The sequence below is a fragment of the Polypterus senegalus genome, chromosome 6 (genome assembly GCF_016835505.1).
Source record: "Polypterus senegalus isolate Bchr_013 chromosome 6, ASM1683550v1, whole genome shotgun sequence".
In the NCBI taxonomy this organism is placed as follows: Eukaryota; Metazoa; Chordata; class Cladistia; order Polypteriformes; family Polypteridae; genus Polypterus; species Polypterus senegalus.
The window spans coordinates 137,888,513-137,911,880 of record NC_053159.1 but is presented as its reverse complement, the minus strand read 5'-3'; the positions used below and the strand labels follow the sequence as shown (position 1 = coordinate 137,911,880).

Sequence of the window (23,368 nt, the reverse complement as noted above, 5' to 3'; positions counted from 1 at the left end):
CTGAGAATCTCCACAACACAGAACCTCACACCAAACATAAACGAACCTGTTGCCAAAAATAGATGCCAGGCGTCCAGCTCTAAAATGACATATGAGCAAAGACAACTTAATGATTTGATTTGTTATTGCTGAAAGGAACACATTTTATTTATATTTCCAGGTTTTGTTATGCAGCATGTTCATATTTGAATTTGTATAATTTTGAAAGGATATATTTTTATGGAGAGCAAAATCTTTTGGGATATTTAAAATCTAAGTTTATTTTTATATAAATTTACATAAGAGTAAAGAAATTTGAATGTTTGTTCTTTTAAGTTATTTAAGGTTTGAGTTGATTTATTCACGAATAATATTCCTGTCTGTTTTTACCATTCCTACCAAAGATATTTCTGTCGACTAAATAAAAATTCCTTCTATTTAAAATTTAAATAGAACTTGAACAAATACGATAGTTCATAATATCCACGCAGACTTGCACGTAAGAGCGGGAGTTATCCGTTTTAACAAGCAGCGTATTGCACTGATACGAAATAGCTGTGTGTGTATATATGTAGATATGTATGTATATGTATATATATGTTTATATATGTGTGTGTGTATGTATATGTATGTGTATATATGTAGATATATATATATATCTATACTAATAAAAGGCAAAGCACTCACTCACTCACTCACTCACTCATCACTAATTCTCCAACTTCCCGTGTGGGTGGAAGGCTGAAATTTGGCAGGTTCATTCCTTACAGCTTCCTTACAAAAGTTGGGCAGGTTTCATTTCGAAATTCTACGCGTAATGGTCATAACTGGAAGCTGTTTTTCTCCATTTACTGTAATGGAGATGAGCTTGAACGCCGTGGGGGCGGAGTTTCGTGTGACATCATCACGCCCCACGTAATCACGCAGTATGCGTAGAAAATCAGGAAGACCTCCAAAAGCGCTGAAGAAAACATGCATTATATAATTGAGAAGGCAGCGAAACAATAAGAAGCGAGCGAGTGACATATACAACCATATTGATGAGTTCTGCTACTTCGGAAATATGACAGCAACACTCATCACTCACAACAGTGACAAAACAATTACATTGACAATCATGTTACGTTTTTTCAAAATGTTTCCTTTTCTTTTTCATTGCTTCTTCAACACACTACTTCTCCGCTGCGAAGCGCGGGTATTTTGCTAGTTCTTGAATAAAAGTGCACTTGTTTTGTTATACGTGTATCTTTTGTGAAAGTGTTTATTTGATATTTGGACTTCAGTCTTCACACATTATACGCTTCATGTCAAACTTTTGTCGTTAATACTAAAACATGAAAAATGTTTGTGTTTTAGGTATGTTTTCAACATTTCTTGCATTTCCTGTTATCCTACACTTACATACGATGTTAATCTGCATTCATCCCTGCATGTAGGCCCTCCAACCTGCGGGGAAAAACCTGGGCGTTGGTGGGAGAATTGGCGCTCGAGACACCATAAAAAGCCTCACATTGTTCCATTCCATCTGAACTAGTGTGGTTCTGAGATGTCACCCATTAAATGGCTGCACTCAGGTCCTAATCTGGGATACTGAGTTGGTTTGTCATGTGGTGGTTGCGGCAATGTGATGTATCAGTGTGTGCTCCTAACCTCTCACTCTCTCTGTCTACACATACATAGATCGTTGTAGACACGGAACACACGTGAAATGCATGTGTTCCAAATAACCATATATTATTTACCCTATACAACTCCAGGCACATCACACCGAGATAAACAAGGCTTGAGCTGGGAGAGCTGTTTGCTCGAGATGAACTCCTGTGTGGGGGAATGGGACGGCAGTCTGCTTTCTGCTTGTGCTGATGGACACATTTACAAAACAAAAGACGCTGATGGTAGAGGTGCAAGGGATTTAAGGTGGGCCGGGATTACAAGTTTTTTTTGTAGGCTTCAGGGATTCTAGTGTTTGGAAAAAGCAATCGCCAACATTTTCAAGGAATCTTGATGATGTTAGGAAATGAAGGAAAAGCAATCTTCTTCTTCTTTTGGCTGCTCCCATTGGGGGTCGCCACAGTGGATCATCTGTTTCTATATCTTCCTGTCTTCTCCATCCTGCTCTGTTACACCCCCCACCTGCATGTCCTCTCTCACCACATATATAAACCTTTTCTTAGGCCTTTCACTTTTCCTCTTACCTGGCAACTCCATCCTTAACATCCTTTTCCCAATATATCTTGCATCCCTCCTCTGCATATATGCAAACCAACGCAGACTTGCCTCTCTGACTGACTGCCTGTGTTTTGGTCAGTGTCACCATCTCCAACCCATATAGCATAGTTTGTCTCACTACCATCCTGTAGACCTTCCCTTTAACTCTTGCTGAATCCTGTCTGTCACAAATCACTCCTGAAACTATTCTCCACCCACTCCACATTGTCTGCACTCTCTTTTTCACTTGTCTTCCACACTCCTTGTTACTCTGTACTGTTCATCCCAAGTTTTTAAACTCATCCACCTTCGCCAACTCTATTCCCTGTATCCTCACCATTCCTCTGACCTCTCTTTCATTCACACGCATGTATTCTGTTTTATGCCTACTGACCTTCATTCCTCTCCTCTCTAGAGCATATCTCCACCTCTTCAAGGTTTCCTCAACCTGCTCCCTACTCTCGCCACAGATCATCAGCAAACATCATAGTCCAAAGAGACTCCTGTCTAATCCTATCTGTCAAACTGTCCATCACCATTGCTAATCAGAAAGGGCTCGGCTCCGATCCCTGAAATAATCCCTCCTCCACCTTGAATGCATCTGTCATTCCTACTGCAGACCTCACCACTCTCATGCTTCCTTCGCATATTTCTAGTACAACTCTTACATACTTCTCTACTACTACCGACTTCCTCATACAATAGCACAATTCCTCTCTAGGCACTCTGTCATATGCTTTCTCCAGGGCCACAGACGCAATATGACTCCTTCTGTCCTTCATACGTCTCTATCAACATCCTCAGAACATACATTGTATCTGTGGTACTCTTTCCTGCAATGAAACCATACTGCTGCTTGCTAATCATCACCTCCCTTCTTAACCTTGCTTCCACTACTCTTTCCAATAACTTAATGCCGTGGCTCTAGTTACTACACTTCTGCACACCACCCTTTATTCTTAAAATTGGTACACTTCTCCATTCCTCAGGCATTCTCTCACTTTCCAAGATTGCATTAAACAGTCTGGTTAAAAACTCCACTGCCATCTCTCCTCAACACCTCCATGTTTCCACAGTTATGTCATCTGGGCCATCGGCTTTTCCATTGTTCTTCATAGCTGTCCATACTTCCACCTTGCTAATCCATTGCACTTTCTGGTTCACTATCTCCACATCATTCATCTTTCTCTCTCTCTCTCATTCTTTTCATTCATTAGCCTCTCAAAATACGCTTTCCATCTGTTCAACACACTCTTCTCCTCTCTTGTGAGTACATTTCTATCTTTATCCTTTGTCACACTAACCTGCTGCATATCTTTCTCAGCTCGGTACCTCTTTCTAGCCAATCAGTACAGGTCTTAATGTCCAACCTTTCATACAACTCATTGTACGCCTTTTCTTTAGCCTTTGCCATCTCTCTCTTCAGCTTACGCCATATTTCTTTGTACTCCTGTCTACTTTCTGAATCTCCCAGACTATCTTACTTCTTCTTTGCCAACCTCTTCCTCTGTATACTCTCCTGTACTTCCCCATTCCAACAACAGGTTTCCTTTTCCTCCTCTGTCTGTCAGATGTCATACTAAGCACTTGTAACTGTCACTCTTACTACTTCTGCTGTAGTGGCCCAGCTGTCTGGTAACTCTTCACTGCCACCCAATGCCTGTCTCACCTCCTCCCTAAACTCAACCTTGCAGTCTTTCTTTTTTAACTTCCACCATTTGATCCTTGGCTCTGCCCTCATTCTCCTCTTCTTGATCTCCAACACACTTGTTGAGAATTTTGATTAAAGATCAATATGCTTCATTATTAGTTTTAGTGCTCTTAGCTATGAAAGGTCTAGGCCTGAAACAGCTTTAAAAGGACACCATTTATTTGGCAGAAAGTCCTTTGCTTGCCTGCCTTTTGCTTGTATTGTTTTGAACTTCAGCGAGTCAAGGTTGTTATGTTCTCTGAAAAAACAAATTTATAGTTTTTGTTTTGAGAATACAGGTGCTGAGCTTCTCACTGACAGAAGACTAAACAAACTGCATGCAGGGCCTTTGCTGGTATGAATACTAGGCAAGCTCTCGACCTAGTGCATAAAATATATAAGCACTCAAATGGTATTTACATTGATTAGGGCTCATCAATACCTTAGGCAATAAAGTTTAAAGTATGATATCTAGTTAGTCTGAGCTATATAGAGGCTTAAGCTTTGGTTGTCGAAAGTTAGAGATCTTTCCTTGCATATGTGTCCATGAAGTAATCAGCAGCTACAACAACAGCAACATTTATTTATATAGCACATTTTCATACAAAAGGTAGCTCAAAGTGCTTTACATAATGAATAATAGAAAAATAAAAGACACAGTAAGAAAATAAAATAAGTCAAGATTAATTAACATAGAATAAGAGTAAGTTCCAATGGCCAGGGTGGACAGAGAAAAAAAAAAAAAAAAAAAAAAACACCAGATGGCTGGAGAAAAAAAATAAAATCTGTAGAAATTCCAGACCATTAGACTGCCCACTCCCCTCTGGGCACTCTACCTAACATAAATGAAACAGTACTCTTTGGATTTAAGGTTCTCACGGAAGGAATTGATGATGATGGTCACGTAGACTTCTGGCTTTTAATCCATCCATCATTGTTGGAGCATCATGATGCTTTGAGTAGGTGGTGGTGGCGCAGGCCACAACCGCAAAGAAACCGGAAAAAGAAACCGAAGAGAGAGTAGGGGACAGTACGGATTTTAGAGCCGCCATGAATAGTTATTATGATGAATTGAACATACAGAGTATCAGGATTAAGTTAAAGTGAAGGTATAAAAAGGCCATGTTAAAGTAATATGTTTTCAGCAGTGTTTTAAAGTGCTCTACTATATTAGCCTGGCAAATTCCTATTGGCAGGCTATTCCAGATTTTAGGTGCATAGCAGCAGAAGGCCGCCTCACCACTTCTTTTAAGTTTTGTTCTTGGAATTCTAAGGAGATACTCATTTGAGGATCTAAGGTTACGATTTGGAATATATGGTGCAAGACACTCTGTTATATAAGATGGAGCGAGATTATTTAAGGCTTTATAAACCATAAGCAGAATTTTAAAGTCAATCCTGAATGACACAGGTAACCAGTGTAGTGACATCAAAACTGGAGAGATGTGCTCGGATTTTCTTTTCCTAGTTAGGATTCTAGCAGCTGCATTCTGCACTAGTTGCAAACGATTTATGTCTTTTTTGGGTAGTCCTCAGAGGACTGCGTTACAGTAATCTAGTCGACTGAAAACAAACACGTGAACTAATTTCTCGGCATCTTTCAGTGATATAAGAGGTCTAACTTTCTAACTATGTTTCTTAAGTTGAAAAAATGCTGTCTTAGTGATCTGATTAATATGCGATTTAAAATTCAGATTACAGTCAACAATTGCCCCTAAGCTTTTTACCTCCATCTTGACTTTTAATTCTAATGTATCCAGTTTATTTCTAATAGCCTCATTGTATCCATTATTGACAATCACTAAGATTTCAGTTTTCTCTTTATTTAACTTGAGAAAGTTACTATTCATCCATTCTGAGATACAAGTCAGACATTGTGCTAGTGAATCAAGAGAATCTGAGTCATCAGGTGCTATTGATAATTACAGCTGTGTGTCTCAGCCCCTGTCAGACAATTATGCAGCTGTTTGCTGTGACTTAACCGCACTGCTGTCTGCATTCACTATATGCACGTATATATTTTATATTAGCGTTCAAGTTTTATATGCCAATACTTCTTATATATATATATATATATATATATACACACACACACACACACTAGCAAAATACCTGCGCTTCGCAGCAGCGATGTACTGCCTTAAAATTTTTATTAAATCGTCAACTGTGAATCTAAGATGTTTAAGAGGCATTGGCAGTTGTCCAAAGGTGTAAAATATTTGGCCAGTTCGGGACACTTGAAAGCGACAACCGAACAATTCAGTGGCAGCCTTCAACTCATATGCAGAACCATAGGTGAAGGGCTTAAGCTTTTCACTCTTATAGTGCTCCTGTGTAGTATAATTATCTCCTGTACCATCACCAGTCCACACCTTGAACCTGTCCCAGTCATTCAATACATAAGACACAACGTTCCTCCGGATATCAAGAGTGAGCCTGATATGGCCGTGCAATATGTAACACAGAGAATGGAAAAGGCAGGTGCCATCTCCGGGCATGGAAACCATTCGATAAGTGACAGTTCTTTGATCGATGGTGATCACCTCAATAGACATGTTAATGGGGGTACGGTTGGAACTATAAAGGAAATGGGTACCTGAACAATGTAAAGTAAGCCTAAAATACCTACACAATAACTATAATCGTAATAAACGAACAATAAAAGAAGCCGTGGATTAAATTAAAAGGCTGCTGTTATCAGCAGGGAGACATGAATATCATGGCGAAGCAAGGAAGGGAATGGAGCGACGGACGGCCTTATATAGGCAGGCAGCCAACTAGATGGGAGGCATGGGGTTGGGGGACCCAACGCCGCCTCACACGGCAACCGAGCTGCAGGCTATGGACGTATATATGTACATAAGTAGGAAACAGTTAGTGTTGTGAACACACGTACCAAAGTTCTTGAAGATGGGCCCATAAGTAACAAAGGCATTTGGAATGTTCAATATGGTGGCCGACAGTGGCGTCATAGCACCGAAATAAGTATGTACATCGGTTTCGGTTAGCGCAGGGAAGCCACCTACCAAATTTCGTGAAGATGGGGCCATTAATAAGAAAGTTTAACATGGCGGACGTAGTCGACCGTTATGACCGTTAAGCGTAGAATTTCGAAATGAAGTCTGCTTAACTTTTGTAAGTAAGCTATAAGGAATGAGCGTGCCAAATTTCAGCCTTCTACCTACACGGGAAGTTGGAGTCAGTGAGGGCTTTGCCTTTTATTAGTATTATTACTAGCAAAATACCCGCGCTTCGCAGCGGAGAAGTAGTGTGTTAAAGAAGTAATGAAAAAGAAAAGGAAACATTTTGAAAATAACGTATCATGATTGTCAATGTAATTGTTTTGTCACTGTTGTGAGTGATGAGTGTTGCTGTCATATATATATATATATATATACACACACACACACACACACACACATATAAACGTATATATATACATATCCATACATATACACATATATACAGTAGGATGCAAAAGTTTGAGCAACCTTGTTAATAGTCATTATTTTCCTGTATAAATCGTTGGTTGTTACGATAGAAAATGTCAATTAAATATATCATATAGGAGACACACACAGTGATATTTGAGAAGTGAAATGAAGTTTATTGAATTTACAGAAGGTGTGCAATAATTGTTCAAACAAAATCAAGCAGGTGCATAAATTTGGGCACTGTTGTCATTTTATTGATTCCAAAACTTTTAGAACTAATTATTGGAACTCAAATTGGCTTGGTAAGCTCAGTGACCCCTGACCTACATACACAGGTGAATCCTATAATGAGAATTATTTATTTAAGGGGGTCAATTGTAAGTTTCCCTCCTCCTTTAATTTTCTCTGAAGAGTAGCAACATGGGGGTCACAAAACAACTCTCAAATGACCTTAAGACAAAGATTGTTCACCATCATGGTTTAGGGAAGGATACAGAAAGCTGTCCCAGAGATTTAAGCTGTCTGTTTCCACAGTTAGGAACATATTGAGGAAATGGAAGACCACAGGCTCAGTTCAAGTTAAGGCTCGAAGTGGCAGACCAAGAAAGATTTTGGATAGACAGAAGCGACGAATGGTGAGAACAGTCAGAGTCAACCCACAGACCAGCACCAAAGACCTACAACATCATCTTGCAGCAGATGAAGTCACTGTGCATCGTTCAACCTTTCAGCACACTTTACACAAGGAGATGCTGTTTGCGAGAGTGATGCAGAGGAAGCCTTTTCTCCGCCCACAGCACAAACGGAGCCGCTTGAGGTATGCTCAAGCACATTTGGACAAGCCAGCTTCATTTTGGAATAAGGTGCTGTGGACTGATGAAACTAAAATTGAGTTATTTGGGCATAACAAGGGGCGTTATGCATGGAGGAAAAAGAACACAACATTCCAAGAAAAACACCTGCTACCTACAGTAAAATATGGTGGTGGTTCCATCATGCTGTGGGGCTGTGTGGCCAGTGCAGGGACTGGGAATCTTGTCAAAGTTGAGGGACGCATGGATTCCACTCAGTATCAGCAGATTCTGGAGACCAATGTCCAGGAATCAGTGACAAAGCTGAAGCTGCGCCGGGGCTGGATCTTTCAACAAGACAACGACCCGAAAACACTGCTCAAAATCCACTAAGGCATTCATGCAGAGGAACAAGTACAACGTTCTGGAATGGCCATCTCAGTCCCCAGACCTGAATATAATTGAAAATCTGTGGTGTGAGTTAAAGAGAGCTGTCCATGCTCGGATGCCATCAAACCTGAATGAACTAGAGATGTTTTGTAAAGAGGAATGGTCCAAAATACCTTCAACCACAATCCAGACTCTCATTGGAACCTACAGGAAGCGTTTAGAGGCTGTAATTTCTGCAAAAGGCGGATCTACTAAATATTGATTTCATTTCTTTTTTGTGGTGCCCAAATTTATGCACCTGCCTGATTTTGTTTGAACAATTATTGCACACTTTCTGTAAATCCAATAAACTTCATTTCACTTCTCAAATATCACTGTGTGTGTCTCCTATATGATATATTTAACTGACATTTTTTATCGTAACAACCAACGATTTATACAGGAAAATAATGACTATTAACAAGGTTGCCCAAACTTTTGCAGCCCACTGTATATACACACACACATATATACATTTTCCAAATATCACTAATTCTCCAACTTCTCGTGTAGGTAGAAGGCTGAAATTTGGCAGGCTCATTCCTTACAGCTTACTTACAAAAGTTAAGCAGGTTTCATTTCGAAATTCTACGCATAACGGTCAACAACATCCGCCATGTTGAACTTTCTTATTCATGGCCCCATCATCACGAAATTTGGTAGGCGGCTTCCCTGCGCTAACCGAAACCAATGTACATACTTATTTCGGTGGTATGACACCACTGTCGGCCGCCATATTGAACTTTCCAACGGCCTTTGTTACTTATGGACCCATCTTCAAGAACTTCGGTACACGGGTTCACAACTCTCACTGAATCCTACTTACATATATATATATATATATATATATATATATATATATATATATATACACACACGTCCATAGCCTGCAGCTCGGCCACTGTGTGAGGCGGCATTGGGTCCCCCATCCCAACGCCTCCCATGTTGTTGGCTGCCTGCCCATATAAGGCCGTCCGTCGCTCCGGTCTCTACATTCTCTTCCTTGCTTCGCCACAGGATTCATGTCTCCCTGCTGATAACTACAGCCTTTTTATTTAATCCACGGCTTCTCCGCTGTTTTATTGTTCGTTTATTACGATTATAGTTATTGTGTAGGTATTTTAGACTTACTTTACATTGTTCAGGTACCCATTTCCTTTATCGTTCCAACCGTACCCCCATTAACATGTCTATCAAGGTGATCACCATTGATCAAAGAACTGTCACTTACCGAGTGGTTTCCATGCCCAGAGATGGCACCTGCCTTTTCCATTCTCTTTGTTGCAAATTGCACGGCCATATCAGGCTCACTCTTGATATCCGGAAGAACGTTGTGTCTTATGTATTGAATGACTGGGACAGGTTCAAGGTGTGGATTGAAGACGGTACAGGAGATAATTATACTACACAGGAGCACTATAAGAGTGAAATGCTTAAGTCCTTCACCTATGGTTCAGCATGTGAGTTGATGGCTGCCACTGAATTGTTCGGTTGTCGCTTTCAAGTGTACCGAAATGGCCAAATATTTTACACCTTTCGACAACCGCCAATGCCTCTTACACATCTTTAGATTCACAGGTGATGATTTGATTGTTGGACACTTTGATGTTTATGAATGTTTAAAATCTCAAAACCTGGATGTGAAGTTATCGATGAAACCGGTTGTAAGCTTATAACGCTTGACAGATGCCGAATGTCACTTCAACACAAGTCCTGCAAATACTGTCGTAATTGAAACAAACCATAAAACTCAAACCGATTATGACAGCAGCAATCCAAGCTGTGAGATTTGAGACAAGATTACTTTTCACATGACCAACTTTACGTTGCATGCTCAAGAGTAACTTCAGCGCACAGTTTGGTCATATTACAACCGGAGAGCTGACAATGTGGTATACAAAGAGATCCTTAACAAATAATTATTGGTATATTTTCCCTCAGTTTAAAAAGGTTTTATTTTCTTAATAAAAATTTTAAGGCAGTACTTCGCCGCTGCGAAACGCGGGTATTTTGCTAGTATATATATAATATATATATACAGTGGAACCTCGGTTTATGAGCGTTTTGCAAGACGAGCAAAAATTTTTAATAAATTTTGACTTGATAAACGAGCGATGTCTTGCAATACGAGTAGTATGGATACACTTTGTCTGCTGAGCGTCATGTGATCACAACTGAGCTGATGGTGGTTCTCTCTCTCTCTCTCTCTCTCCTTATCTCGCTCGCTCGCTCATCCGTCTTTTTCTCTCTCTCCTTATCTCGCTCGCTCGCCCAGTGCGTCTTTTTCTCTCTCTCTCCTATTCTTGCTCGCCCAGCTTCTCTCTCTCTTCTTATCTCGCTCGCCCAGCGCCTCTCTCTGTTTACTACAGCATTGTGACTGTGTGTGTGCGCTGTGAAGTGCGAGTCCTCATCTTGCTCCCCAAAACACGAAGCTGTGTCTCAGTACTTTAACACCAGCTGAATAAACACCAGTTTATTCAGTTTGAAATACAGCAACAGCGCTGTTATTTATTGCAGCGGGATCTTTATAATGTTCCTTGATATTTTTGGATGCACTTATACGGCAAACTGCTACAGCGCTGGGAGACTGCGATTGCTTTGGGACACTCTTCAGCGTGTCGTCCCGTTGGGTGGAATTCCACATGAGTTTAGAAACTCACACCAGCCATGATTCTTTTAAAGGTAAATTGCAGGTTAATTTGTATTATGTATTTTACTTTATATTTTGTATTAATCCTTTTTATATGAATAGTTTTGGGTTGTGGAACGAATCATCTGAATTTCCATTATTTCTTATGGGGAAATTCGCTTTGATATACAAGTGTTTTGGATTGCGAGCACGTTTCCGGAACGAATTATGCTCGCAAACCGAGGTTCCACTGTGTATATATATATATATATATATATATATATATATATATATATAGTCGGACAGCTAAAGCCTGGGGAACTGTAATACTACAGTGTGCTGGCTGTCTCTCTCAGTTTCTTGCAGACCATTCCCGGGAAATCTCACCAGATTCTGGCTCCTCTGATGATGTCACTTTCGGTTCCAGACTATAAGACATCATTTCCTTCCCAAACCTCCAAATGATCAGTTCTGTTTTGGACTCAGTCTTGTGAACATCTCTGTTCAAATATCTAAAACATTTTTGCAGCTGGGAAATAATATACAGGTGGCTGCCCCAAACCTTTATGATCTCTGGAGACTCATTCTTATTAATTAATAAAGTTTGTAATCTCCCAGAAATGTTCAGTTTCTTTGTACAAATTAATAACTTTTTGTCAATATACCATTACATTGACTTAAAAATATAACCAACACATTACTAATGTTGCAAATGGCTACTGCTGCTTGTAATGGATGATTTATATTTTTTTATTATTATATTATTGAGGCATTAAATATAAACTGAAGTAATACAATGAACAAAAACAAGATGAAAAACTAAAACCATACAAATTGATTATAGTAGCTGAAAAGACTAAAATCAAGCGGTAAATAACAATATTGGTTTTCATGATGTTATCTCTATGATATAAACCATTTTTGCATGTACCTGGGATTAGAGCAGGATATATTGTGTGGTGCACTAATTTAGGTTTAAAACTCAACAAACCTTAAAAGCTTCCCTAAATAGTCGTCGCAAATTATCCTACAGCCTATTTCTGGGCAAAGGTAAAGAATGGCAGAAAAGTGCAAGCAATCAGAGAATATATTCATGCTCAAGAAAACATAATAATATACAGCACTTATCTGGATCAGGTGTGGTTCAGTTAACTTCAGACAGATGATTTACAGTTTGAACATAAAGGGTACAAATGCTGAGAAATATGTAAACCCTCTTATACAGTATCTTGCATAAATGAGGAATAGAAAGTTAGAGTCAAACAATTTAGAGGCTCGTCATCAAGTTTGATCCCCTATAATTTAATGTATCAATAAGGAATAAGAAATAAGTTCATACATGTTAAAATATTATTGTGTCTCATAATATAAAAGGAACAAACCTTCACTTGAATTCTTTTTTTGAAGTGAAAATGGGGAGGGGGGGCAAAACTGATGGGTAGGTCCCCCCTATAATATAATGCATTACTAAGGAATAAGATATCATTTTTTTTTTTGTTTTATATCATTCTTGTCTTTCATAATATAAAAGAGAATAAACCTTCACTTTAATTCTTTTTTTAAAATGAAAATAAATTAGGGACCAAAACTGATGGGTAGGTCATCCTTTTCATGAAGTATCCCAACATCGGATAACTGTGGATTTTATCCTCCAGGACAGTTATTCATGTATGAAAACCCTGTTTCTTAGTTCATCCTTAATTAATCATATTTAAATTCTAAATGGTCATTAGAGAAGCTTATATATTTTTTAGCACAGCTAAAACCTGTAGTTTTGCTCAGTAAAGCAAGTAAATTATCTTTCCTTTGGTTACAAGTTACAAACTGCCAAGCAACCTGGAGGTTTCCATTATTGCTTTGAAAGAATTTTGCAAACTGGGTCTAACCACGATAGAAAAAGAATCAGGAGTCCCAGGTTCACAAATGCACAAGAAGATAATTACTTCAGAGTTTGTAGTTTGAGAAACCTATACCTTGGAGGTCTTTAGTTGGCTGCTTCCATAAATAATGCACTCAAAATACCAGTGACATTTGCATCACTGTAAAGATAAGGTTAAAATCGGCAAAAGAACATACACTTTTTTCTGGGGTATTGCAAACTTACACACATTTTAACCTTTTCTTTTTATTTCCCATTTTGAATATATTTCTTTTTCATTGAAACTCTGCCTCTAAAACAGCATCCAGAAATTGCCTTCACTGTTACAGATGCCACAGGATTTTGCCTTGTTCTGTTTAAGGAAGCAGCCAATTGAGAATCTCTAAAGCATTTTTTAATCTATACAAAGGAATTGTAAAATTCTGCAAGTAAATTAACTTTATTTCCAGATCTTTATTTTTATTTTATTGTTGTTTCTTCTTTCTTTTTAGGTGCATGATTGCTGATGAGGTAAGGTTTGTCATTCTACAATTATGTATATATTTAAATTCTAATTATTTGAGGGAACTGACTTAGAAATGACAATAGTGATTGAAAATATTCAAGTCTTACTTTATTTTAATGGCTTACTTAATAGTAATGGTGTGGCAAGCTAGACAGCTAAAGAACTAAATGGCAGGACAAGCTTAACAGGTCTGTAATACATAAAGGTACGAAATCCTAGTCACTTTGTTACACCAGTTTACATCACAGCACAATGTAAGAAGACCTTGTATGACCTAAGGAAGAGTTTTGTAACTGATTGTCAGTTTTGTCTTATTAAATTTAATAACAAATAAAATGCACATTTAGCAAAAACCTAACTCTACCAACACGAAAATAATTTGCAATATGAAAAATGATGGAAGTAATGCTTTGCTTTGTGGCTGTTTTTATCTTTTCCCACTGTTGAAAGAACAATCCCATTGTTGATATCTATATACACATTTATTATTTTGATAAATATGGCAACAAGTTAGATGATGTAAGAATTTTATTTTGGAGGTGTGGTACTGACTATATAAAGCTTAAAGATGTCCCAGTCATGGTACTATAGTGAACCCTAAAAACTGTGTACCAACTACATGTGCAATAATATAACCATTATTCCTTCCTTGCGATAGAGGACAAAACTTTTAAAAAGTCAGCTCACAAGCATGATTTTTATTTATGCATTTTCCTATACTTTTTAATCCGGATATTTTTAGAAGGGTGCACAGCCTAGAAGCTAGAGCAGGAAAGCAGAAGATTAAATGTAGCATTCCACGCTGCAACACATAGCTTCTGAATGCTAGATGAAATTAAGCCTACTCAAATATCCCTTTTTAAAGGAAGCATTCAGTTAACATTGAATAATATGCATTTTTTAATAGAACATCCAGATCCCTAAATGTATATCATGAGTGGATAACCCAGTAGGGCAAGAGAAGATTGGGTGGAGAAACAGTTTTATTAGTTTTGCTCATTCATTTCATGCAATTAATTGAATTCCAAAATTGTATTAACTAAGGCTGCCTTCAAAAAGAAAAATCAGGCGTTGACTGTGAAATGAAAGCTCAAGGAAGTATTTAAGAAAAACTGAATTTAAGGATAGCATCAGTGCTTTAGAGACATTGCTATTGCTGTGTTTACTCCAGTGCACTCTGTTGGTTCCGATTAAATATGTAGTGTGTTTTAGTGTGAGCAATTGGCTATGTAAAAGTTTGGTGCAACAAATTTGAAGCATTACGACACACAAATCTGGCCCACCACATATTCAGTGAATAATCTAGTTCATATTAGTAGGTGGCAAAAAAACAGTTTATTCAGTGGGGAGGTGAATGAAAGTAAGAAACAAGTTTACAAAAAGAGCACCTATTTTAACTAAAATATCATTAATCACAAAATAATGGAATATTGGAGATTATTTTTCAAAAATCTGACCATATACAGTTAGGTCCATAAATATTTAGACAGAGACAACTTTTTTCTAATTTTGGTTCTGTATACAGTAATCCCTCGCTATATCGCGCTTTGACTTTCGCGTCTTCACTCTATCTCAGATTTTAAATGTAAGCATATCTAAATATATATCACGGATTTTTCGCTGGTTCGTGGATTTCTGCAGACAATGGGTCTTTTAATTTATGGTACACGCTATTGGCGGATGGCTTAGAAGCTACCCAATCAGAGCATGTATTACATATTAACTAAAACTCCTCAATGATATAAGATATGCTTCCCGCGCTGTGCTTGATTGTTTACTTTTCTCTCTCTCTCTCACCCTCTCTGACATTCTCTGCGCCTGACGGAGGGGGTGTGAGCAGAGGGGCTGTTTGCACAGAGACTGTTTGCTTAGAAGATACGGACACTCCTCTAAAAAATGCCGCTTTATCGCGGTGCTTCGGCATACTTAAAAGCCCAAAAGCACGTATTGATTTTTTGATTGTTTGCTTTTCTGTCGCGCTCTCTCTCTCTCTCTGACATTCTCTGCTCCTGACATGCATTCTTTGAAGAGGAAGATATGTTTGCATTCTTTTAATTGTGAGAAAGAACTATCATCTCTGTCTTGTCATGGAGCACAGTTTAAACTTTTGGCTAAAGGGTGTTATTTCATGTCTAGAGGGCTCTAATAATGTTAACAGTGTGTGAGAGTTTATAAGGGCTTAAAATATATAAAAATAACCATACAAACATATGGTTTCTACTTCGCAGATTTTCATCTATCGCGGGGGGTTCTGGAACCACACCCCTGCGATCGAGGAGGGATTACTGTATTACCACAATGAATTTTAAATGAAACAACTCAGATGCAGTTGAAGTGCAGACTTTCAGCTTTAATTCAGTGGGTTGAACAAAAAGATTGCATAAAAATGTGAGACAGCTAAAGCATTTTTTTTAACACAATCCATTTATTTCAGGGGCTCAAAAGTAATTGGACAAATTAAATAGTGGAAATAAAATGTTCATTTCTAATACTTGGTTGAAAACCCTTTGCTGGCAATGACAGCCTGAAGTCTTGAACTCATGGACATCACCAGATGCTAGGTTTCCTCCTTTTTAATGCTCTGCCAGGCCTTTACTGCATCGGCAAGCCTTTCTATTCTTGAGGCTTATGAGTGGCTTGCACCTTGCAGTGCACCCTCTGTATTTACTTTCATGCAGATAGACTTGGATATCGATACGCCTACCCCCTGGAGAGTGTTGTTCACTTGGCTGGCTGTTGTAAAGGGGTTTCTCTTCACCATGGAAATGATTCTGCGATCATCCACCACTGTTGTCTTCTGTAGACGTCCAGGTCTTTTTGAGTTGCTGAGTTCACCAGTGCTTGCTTTCTTTCTCAGGATGTACCAAACTGTAGATTTTGCCACTTATAATATTGTAGCAATTTCTCGGATGGGTTTTTTCTGTTTTCGCAGCTTAAGGATGGCTTCTTTCACCTGCATGGAGAGCTCCTTTGACCACATGTTGTCTGTTCACAGCAAAATCTTCCACATGCAAGCACCACACCTCAAATCAACTCCAGGCCTTTTATCTGCTTAATTGATAATGACATAACGACGGACTTGCCCACACCTGCCCATGAAATAGCCTTTGAGTCAATTGTCCAATTACTTTTGAGCCCCTGAAATGAAGGGATTGTGTTAAAAAATGCTTTAGTTGCCTCACATTTTTATGCAATCTTTTTGTTCAACCCACTGAATTAAAGCTGAAGGTCTGCACTTCATCTGCATCTGAGTTGTTTCATTTAAAATTCATTGTGGTAATGTACAGAACCAAAATAAAAAAAAAAGTTGTCTCTGTCCAAATATTTATGGATCTAACTGTATCACATCTATCTCTAAAGCATATGTTCTGGCAAGTTATGAAAGAAGAAAAGAGATTGGTAAGACCACAATGCAGACTCATCAGTTTGAAAGGCTTGAAAGGAACTGTTTTGTCAGATGATGTTCTAATCCGTTCAACTGAGGGTTGTAATAATGTTAGAATGTAAAATCCAAAGATCATCAAAATTTTTAAATGGAGACAAACAATGAAAAGGAGATATTGTGAAAGACCTTTAAAAGTTGTGTACTTTGTGATCAAGATGATATTCCAAATTTAAAGCACACCTTTATTTGGACTTCATGTTTCCTCAAGTAGTCGAACATCTCAATGCTCTCCCTGACATGGGTGGACCATGTAGAACAAGTATTGTAATTTCTAGGTGGTGTGGCCGAAATGTATGCAAATACCCTTAAAGTAATGCAATGTTCACTTTAATCACATCTGAATTGTTTGATTTATAAGTTTAAACTGTGGAGCAGGCAAATCAAGGAAAAATGTATCTTTTCCTCAAACATTATTGATGGCACTGTTTGTCAAGGAATTACCGTATACTGTAAGCTAGGAAGTGCATCTAGAAGGAGCATATTTTAGTAAATGCATCCTAGCTCATCATAGCCAGGACAATGTTTTGTTTGAACAGTAGCACACATATAAATTAATAATCCGAAATAAGAAATATTTATAAGAAATTTCTCCTGCTGTGGTAAAATTGAACTCCAGTAAAATTAAACGGTACCTGTATTGCACAGTGTAAAAGATACCCAAGACTTTTGTTTATGGTCTTCACCATGAGCCTCATGTATAACACCATGCATAGAATTCACACTAAAAATGGCATTTGGACAAAAACAGAAATGTCTATCTGCACAAAAACAATTCAGATTCACATGAAACTGTGCGTAAGAAAATTTCCACACACTTCTCCTTTGTAAATACCAAACAACGTGAATTTTAACACACATGCACGTGCCTATAGCCCCACCCCAACCTCCCAGAATTGTACATATTTGAATATGCAAATCAATAAAAATAGCCCCTTCTGTTCATGGTTTTGCTAAAAGAAAATGGTAAAGGCAAAGTATAAAAAAAGAATTCCTCCAATTTCTTCCAATGTGAAGTGAAGGGCCTACTCAGTGAAGTGGAAGCACAGAAAAACATACAATTTGGTGGCTTAGGTAGTCGTATGACTAAGCAGCAGAAGGAAATTGAAGGAGTGGAGCTGAAAAGTTCAAGTTCAGAGTGTCGCACAGTGTGCAAAATAAAAAAAGAAGTGATCAGATGTCAAAGTTGATGTGAAAAGGTGAGTGTTCAACAGAAGCATATTCAGGCCATAAAGAAGAAAAAGAAAAATAGGGACACAGTGTGGGAAAAAAAAGGTCTATTTTGAAATTAAAGTCAAACTGTTGACTTTAATCTCGACATTTCAACTTTAATCTTGTAGTTTATTTTGTCATTAAAGTAGAATGTTGATCTTAAAATCAATGTTCAATTTACTTTGTTCCCTGACCCAGTTGTTAATTGCTATGTGCTTCTTAAGCAGGCTTTCTCTTCAGTGAGAAGCCACACAGAACTACATTGATGATATTACAGCTCTCTGAACATTTTAGAATTCTAAAATGTATACTTGGTATTATTTTCATGATGAAATGCATTAACGCATGTATTGTGGGGGCACAGTGTTGCAGTAATAGCGATGAGCTAGCGCCCCCTCCAGGGATTGTACCTGCCTCCCGCAAGATGCCTGCTGGAACATGCATGGCCCTGGATGGAATAATTTATTGTAGTAGTACTTTGTCTGTCAAATGTGCCATCCTCCTTTTTCTTCCCTTCAGTTTTCTTTCTTCACATAACCAATCACCACACTAAAAGCTTCCGTAATTAATGAAAAAAGCAACTGCAAGCTTGAAATGCCCATTCTTCAAAAAGTTTAAGGAACATTGAAAAATCTTCATTACAGTACATGTTTTACTTGTTCCATCCATCTATTCATCCAGGGTCGTGCCAGTCCTAGCAAACGTAGAGAGCAAGGCAGGAACAATCCTTGGGCAGTGCGCCAGCTCATCGTACCACTGTGCCACCATGACCCCACGTTCAATTATTAAGAATATTCATTATTTAAATGAAGTTAACAATTTATTTGTAAAATGTAAAATACATACTTTAATGAATTTCATCCTAAAAATGATATCAAGTATACATCCTAGTATTCTAACAGCACACAGCTCCAAGAGGATAGCTCTTAGAAATCTAAATCGACTTAGAAGCCAGTCATTATCATCTGTAAATACATTCAGTTGAATTGAATTGTTTTATTGTTATTGTATGGTACAATAAGATTCAATATGCAAATCCTCCATAAACTTATTTTCCTATAAAATGATAATAATAATAATTTGAAAAAAATATATAATATGAAAGCATAAGTACAATAGACATGTACATATAGAGCAGATGGTGCATATGGTTCATAAAGTGGCTCAGGTTGTGCAGTATTACAGTTGTTGTGCAATTTTACAGTGAGGTTAATTGTAATTATAAGTATAGACATTTCTACCGGGAGCACATGAAGGACTGATTACATTTATAGCTCTTTGGATGAAACAGTTTCTGAACCTTGAGCTCTGTGCAGGAAAGACTCTGTGAAGTGTTCGCTGGATGAGAGAGGTTCAAACAGACTGTGGCATGGGTGTGTGGAATCCATGCAGATGCTGGTGGCTTTCTTGAGGCAGCATGTGCTATAAATGACCTCTAGGGTTGGAAGCTGTATCCTCTGTTGTAAGCTGTATCCTCTGCGCTTTCAACACAACATGTGCAGCTGTGATACCACACACAAATACAATAAACAGGCTAAAGTACTCTCTTTGGTGCACTGAGAGTAACAACGCTAAAGCAGCCATGGTGTTTGGAATAGTTTGGCCACTCCGCGCAGAATGATTACTCCTGTTGCAGAATGATTACTATCAAGTGTCTTAAATTTGTTAAACGATATGCAATTAGTTTTGATGTATTTGATAAAGCCCGCATCATGGATGTGAATCTAAAAAAGAAAGACCACAGAAAGAGTAGCACTGCTCTGACGCTGAATGCTGCCAGTTTCCAAAATTGAGCAGCAAAGTGTATATGCATGGTGTGAGGCTGCCTTGAAAATGTGCATGGCTTTACACTAAGTTTAGTTTTTATACATCTCGAATTGAGCTTGGAAACAGGTGTATGCAACTTTTTTGTGCATGCACACCATTTGTACATAAGGCCTCATGTTTTAAAAATGTTTATATGTCTACTTTCATTTTTTTAATTAAACTTACAGTTTTTGAAGTTAATGAGATGTTTGTGACCATATTGTTATTGATTTTTTTTTTTTCCATTGTATTTGATTAATAGTAGTAAGGGTGTTTACAACTGTTTCTTACATTGAATAGTTTTTATTTTGCCATTTTTTTTAGTTCTTTCTTCATTTATTTCTTAGATGGGTCTTGGAAAAACACTTCAAGCAATCTCAGTGGCATATATATATAAAGAGGATTGGCCCTTGTTAATAGTTGTGCCATCATCATTGAAGTATCCTTGGATTGAAGAAATTGAGAAATGGTTTCCAGAATTAAACCCAGATGATATTAATCTTGTAGAGAGTAAAGCCGATACTGGGTAACTTTGTACTTTTCCTTTATTTTCAACAGTCTTTTTAGATTAATTACAGTTGCACTTTTACTTCTAGTCCCATTTTACTCTTGTTTTTGGTTTTTACTTTTTATTCTTTTAAATTAAAAAAATAATTCTGTCAAAACACCTGAGCCACGAGAGCTGACAAATGACAAAACAATCAATCAGTCTTTTGCTAAAGTCACATTAAATTCACTTTAATTACTTTATTTCTTAATGAAAGAACAGATTCTGCTTTGATAGCATTAAAAGTTTTTTTTTATTATTTTTTTTTTGAAAAGTCTTTATTTGACATTGTTTTTTTCCTTAAGAAATATTTTGAGGACTGCATTTCTTTTCCCTTTTATATTCAAACCCTTAATAAATTATTTTAGTGTATTACTCTATTGTCTTAATATGCTATGTTTGAAATTTGTAAGTCACAGTTAAAAATAATGTTTTATTTAAGTTTACGTGTTTTTTCTATGTTGTGAATAGTGTGACGTATTGTTGAGTGTGTACTATGTACAGTGTGAGAAGACAGCCCGGACACAACCAGACGGACACCGGCAGTTCTAAAACATGCACGTTTATTTACACAAGTGTCCCCAAATACAAGTCCTGCACACACACAGTGCTCCAGCACCAAGCTTTCTTGTATTTCTGGGCCTCTCAATGGACCTCCTTGGGCCACCTTTCCTCCTCACTCCCGAGCATGGCCTTCTTCCAGCCAGCTCCAGCTTCCTTAACTGTAGGAAGGCGGCCCCTTTTATAGTCACCCAGATGTGCTCCAGGTGCTCAATGATGTCCTTCTGGCAGCACTTCCTGGTGTGGCAGAAGTGCCGCATGAGCACCCGGTTGCACTCTGGGTGTCCATAGAAGGTCTTTCCTCCCACGCTCTATGAGGCTTGGGGCATCACCTGGTGGTGGTCACGGGTCTCAACGGGTTTGTGCCACCGCGCTCCATTACTGTGTTCCCCACACTATCCAGGGTGGTTGCCCCCTCATGTCCTGGGGGACATATAGACTGCCTCGCGTTCATATGAAAAAGTTTGGACATCTCTCGTAATTCTTTGCATTTCTGTTTATCTTTAGCTGAGCTTTCAAAGTAGCAACTTCCTTTTCACATATGGCATGTCTTATGGAAACAGTAGTATTTCAGCAGTGACATTAAGTTTATTGGATTAACAGAAAGTATGCAATTTGCATCATAACAAAGTTATACAGGTGCATAAATTTGGGCACCCCAACAGAGATATTACATCAATACTTAGCTGAGCCTCCTTTTGCAAATATAACAGCCTCTAGACACCTCCTATAGCCTTTGATGAGTGTCTGGATTCTGGATGGAGGTATTTTTGACCATTCTTCCTTACAAAATCTCTCCAGTTCAGTTACATTTAATGGCTGCCGAGCATGGACAACCTGCTTCATATCATCCCATAGATTTTTGATGATATTCAAGTCGGGGGACAGAACATTGTACTTCTCCCTTTGCATGAATGCCTTCGTAGATTGGGTTATTGTCTTGTTGGAATATCCAACCCATGCATAACTTCAACTTTGTGACTGATGCTTGAACATTATCCTGAAGAATTTGTTGATATTGGGTTGAATTCATCCGACCCTTGACTTTAACAAGGGCCCCAGTCCCTGAACTAGCCACACAGCCCCACAGCATGATGGAACCTCTACCAAATTTGACAGTAGGTAGCAGGTGTTTTTCTTGGAATGCTGTGTTGTTCTTCCGCCATGCAAAGTGCTTTTTGTTATGAGCAAATAACTCAATTTTTTTCTCATTAGTCCAAAGCACTTTGTTCCAAAATTAATCTGGCTTGTCTAAATGAGCATTTGCATACAACAAGCGACTCTGTTTGTGACGTGAGTGCAGAAAGGGCTTCTTTCTCATCACCCTGCCATATGGATATTCTTTGTGCAAATTGCACCGAATTGTAGAACGATCTACAGATGTATCATATGCAGCAAGATGTTCTTGCAGGTCTTTGGAGGTGATCTGTGGGTTGTCTGTAACCATTCTAGGAGTATGTTATAGACCACCCAATTCAGAAAGTAATTTCAGCACACATCTTTTTAGTAATATCAAAAAGGCAAGTTTACAGGGAGATATTGTAGTCATGGGGATGTGGCAATGCGCGACCCAGCGCATTATCAAATATAAGTTGAAGCAACCTTGAAATCAAAGCAGCGGCATTTATATGGTTGTAAGGAAGAGCACTTACCGTTTGTGTGTTGAGGGCGCTGTCATAGAAACGCGGGGCCGTCTAGCGGGTGAGCGCTGTGAGGCGGGGTGTGTTTAGACACACGTGGGGCCTGTAAAATGGCCAGTACAGGCTCCACCGCATGTGTTCATTTTACACGCCGGTGTCCTCACAGCCTGCTCAGTGCAGGCTGTTTAAAGTACGGCGCGCCTAAAAGAGGAAGCCGGCATGTGTTTCAATCAGAGATAGGGATTCCATAATGTTAAAAAAAATGGTTTACTTACTGGTGAGTCGGCAACAGGTATGCTTGAGCTCAGCATAGCCGTTGGCTGTACCGGAGGGCTTATACGCACGCGCGACCCGCAGGAGTTTGGTGTTAAATACATAGATGCTCGGGGCGTGTCACGGCGCATGGCATGAATGCGCTACCGTCTACCGAGATAGGTGCATGAGATGGACATGTTGGCAGATTGGCTGGATAATCTTGCCGGTTATATTTAAAGAGTTACCAGCCTACAGGGGGGGTCAGTGGACCTAAGAGCGAGGTAGGAGTAAGCACTGCTGAGCAATTTATAGGAGCAGTTGTGATTTTTGCGTATATTCTTTTGTATATAGAGTGATACAT

At 38.6% G+C, this 23,368-nt stretch overlaps 1 protein-coding gene across 3 annotated transcripts in view; it reads left to right on the top strand.

Moving 5' to 3' along the window:
* The window catches only part of zranb3 (zinc finger, RAN-binding domain containing 3), a 356,241-nt gene that overhangs the window by 167,730 nt on the left and 165,143 nt on the right, over nucleotides 1-23,368 (top strand). For all 3 annotated transcript variants that reach the window (XM_039757317.1, XM_039757315.1, XM_039757316.1), the window contains exons 3-4: nucleotides 13,531-13,549; nucleotides 20,352-20,530. In XM_039757317.1, coding sequence (XP_039613251.1) covers nucleotides 13,531-13,549; nucleotides 20,352-20,530 — 198 coding nt within the window. The remainder of the gene's footprint in view (nucleotides 1-13,530; nucleotides 13,550-20,351; nucleotides 20,531-23,368) is intronic.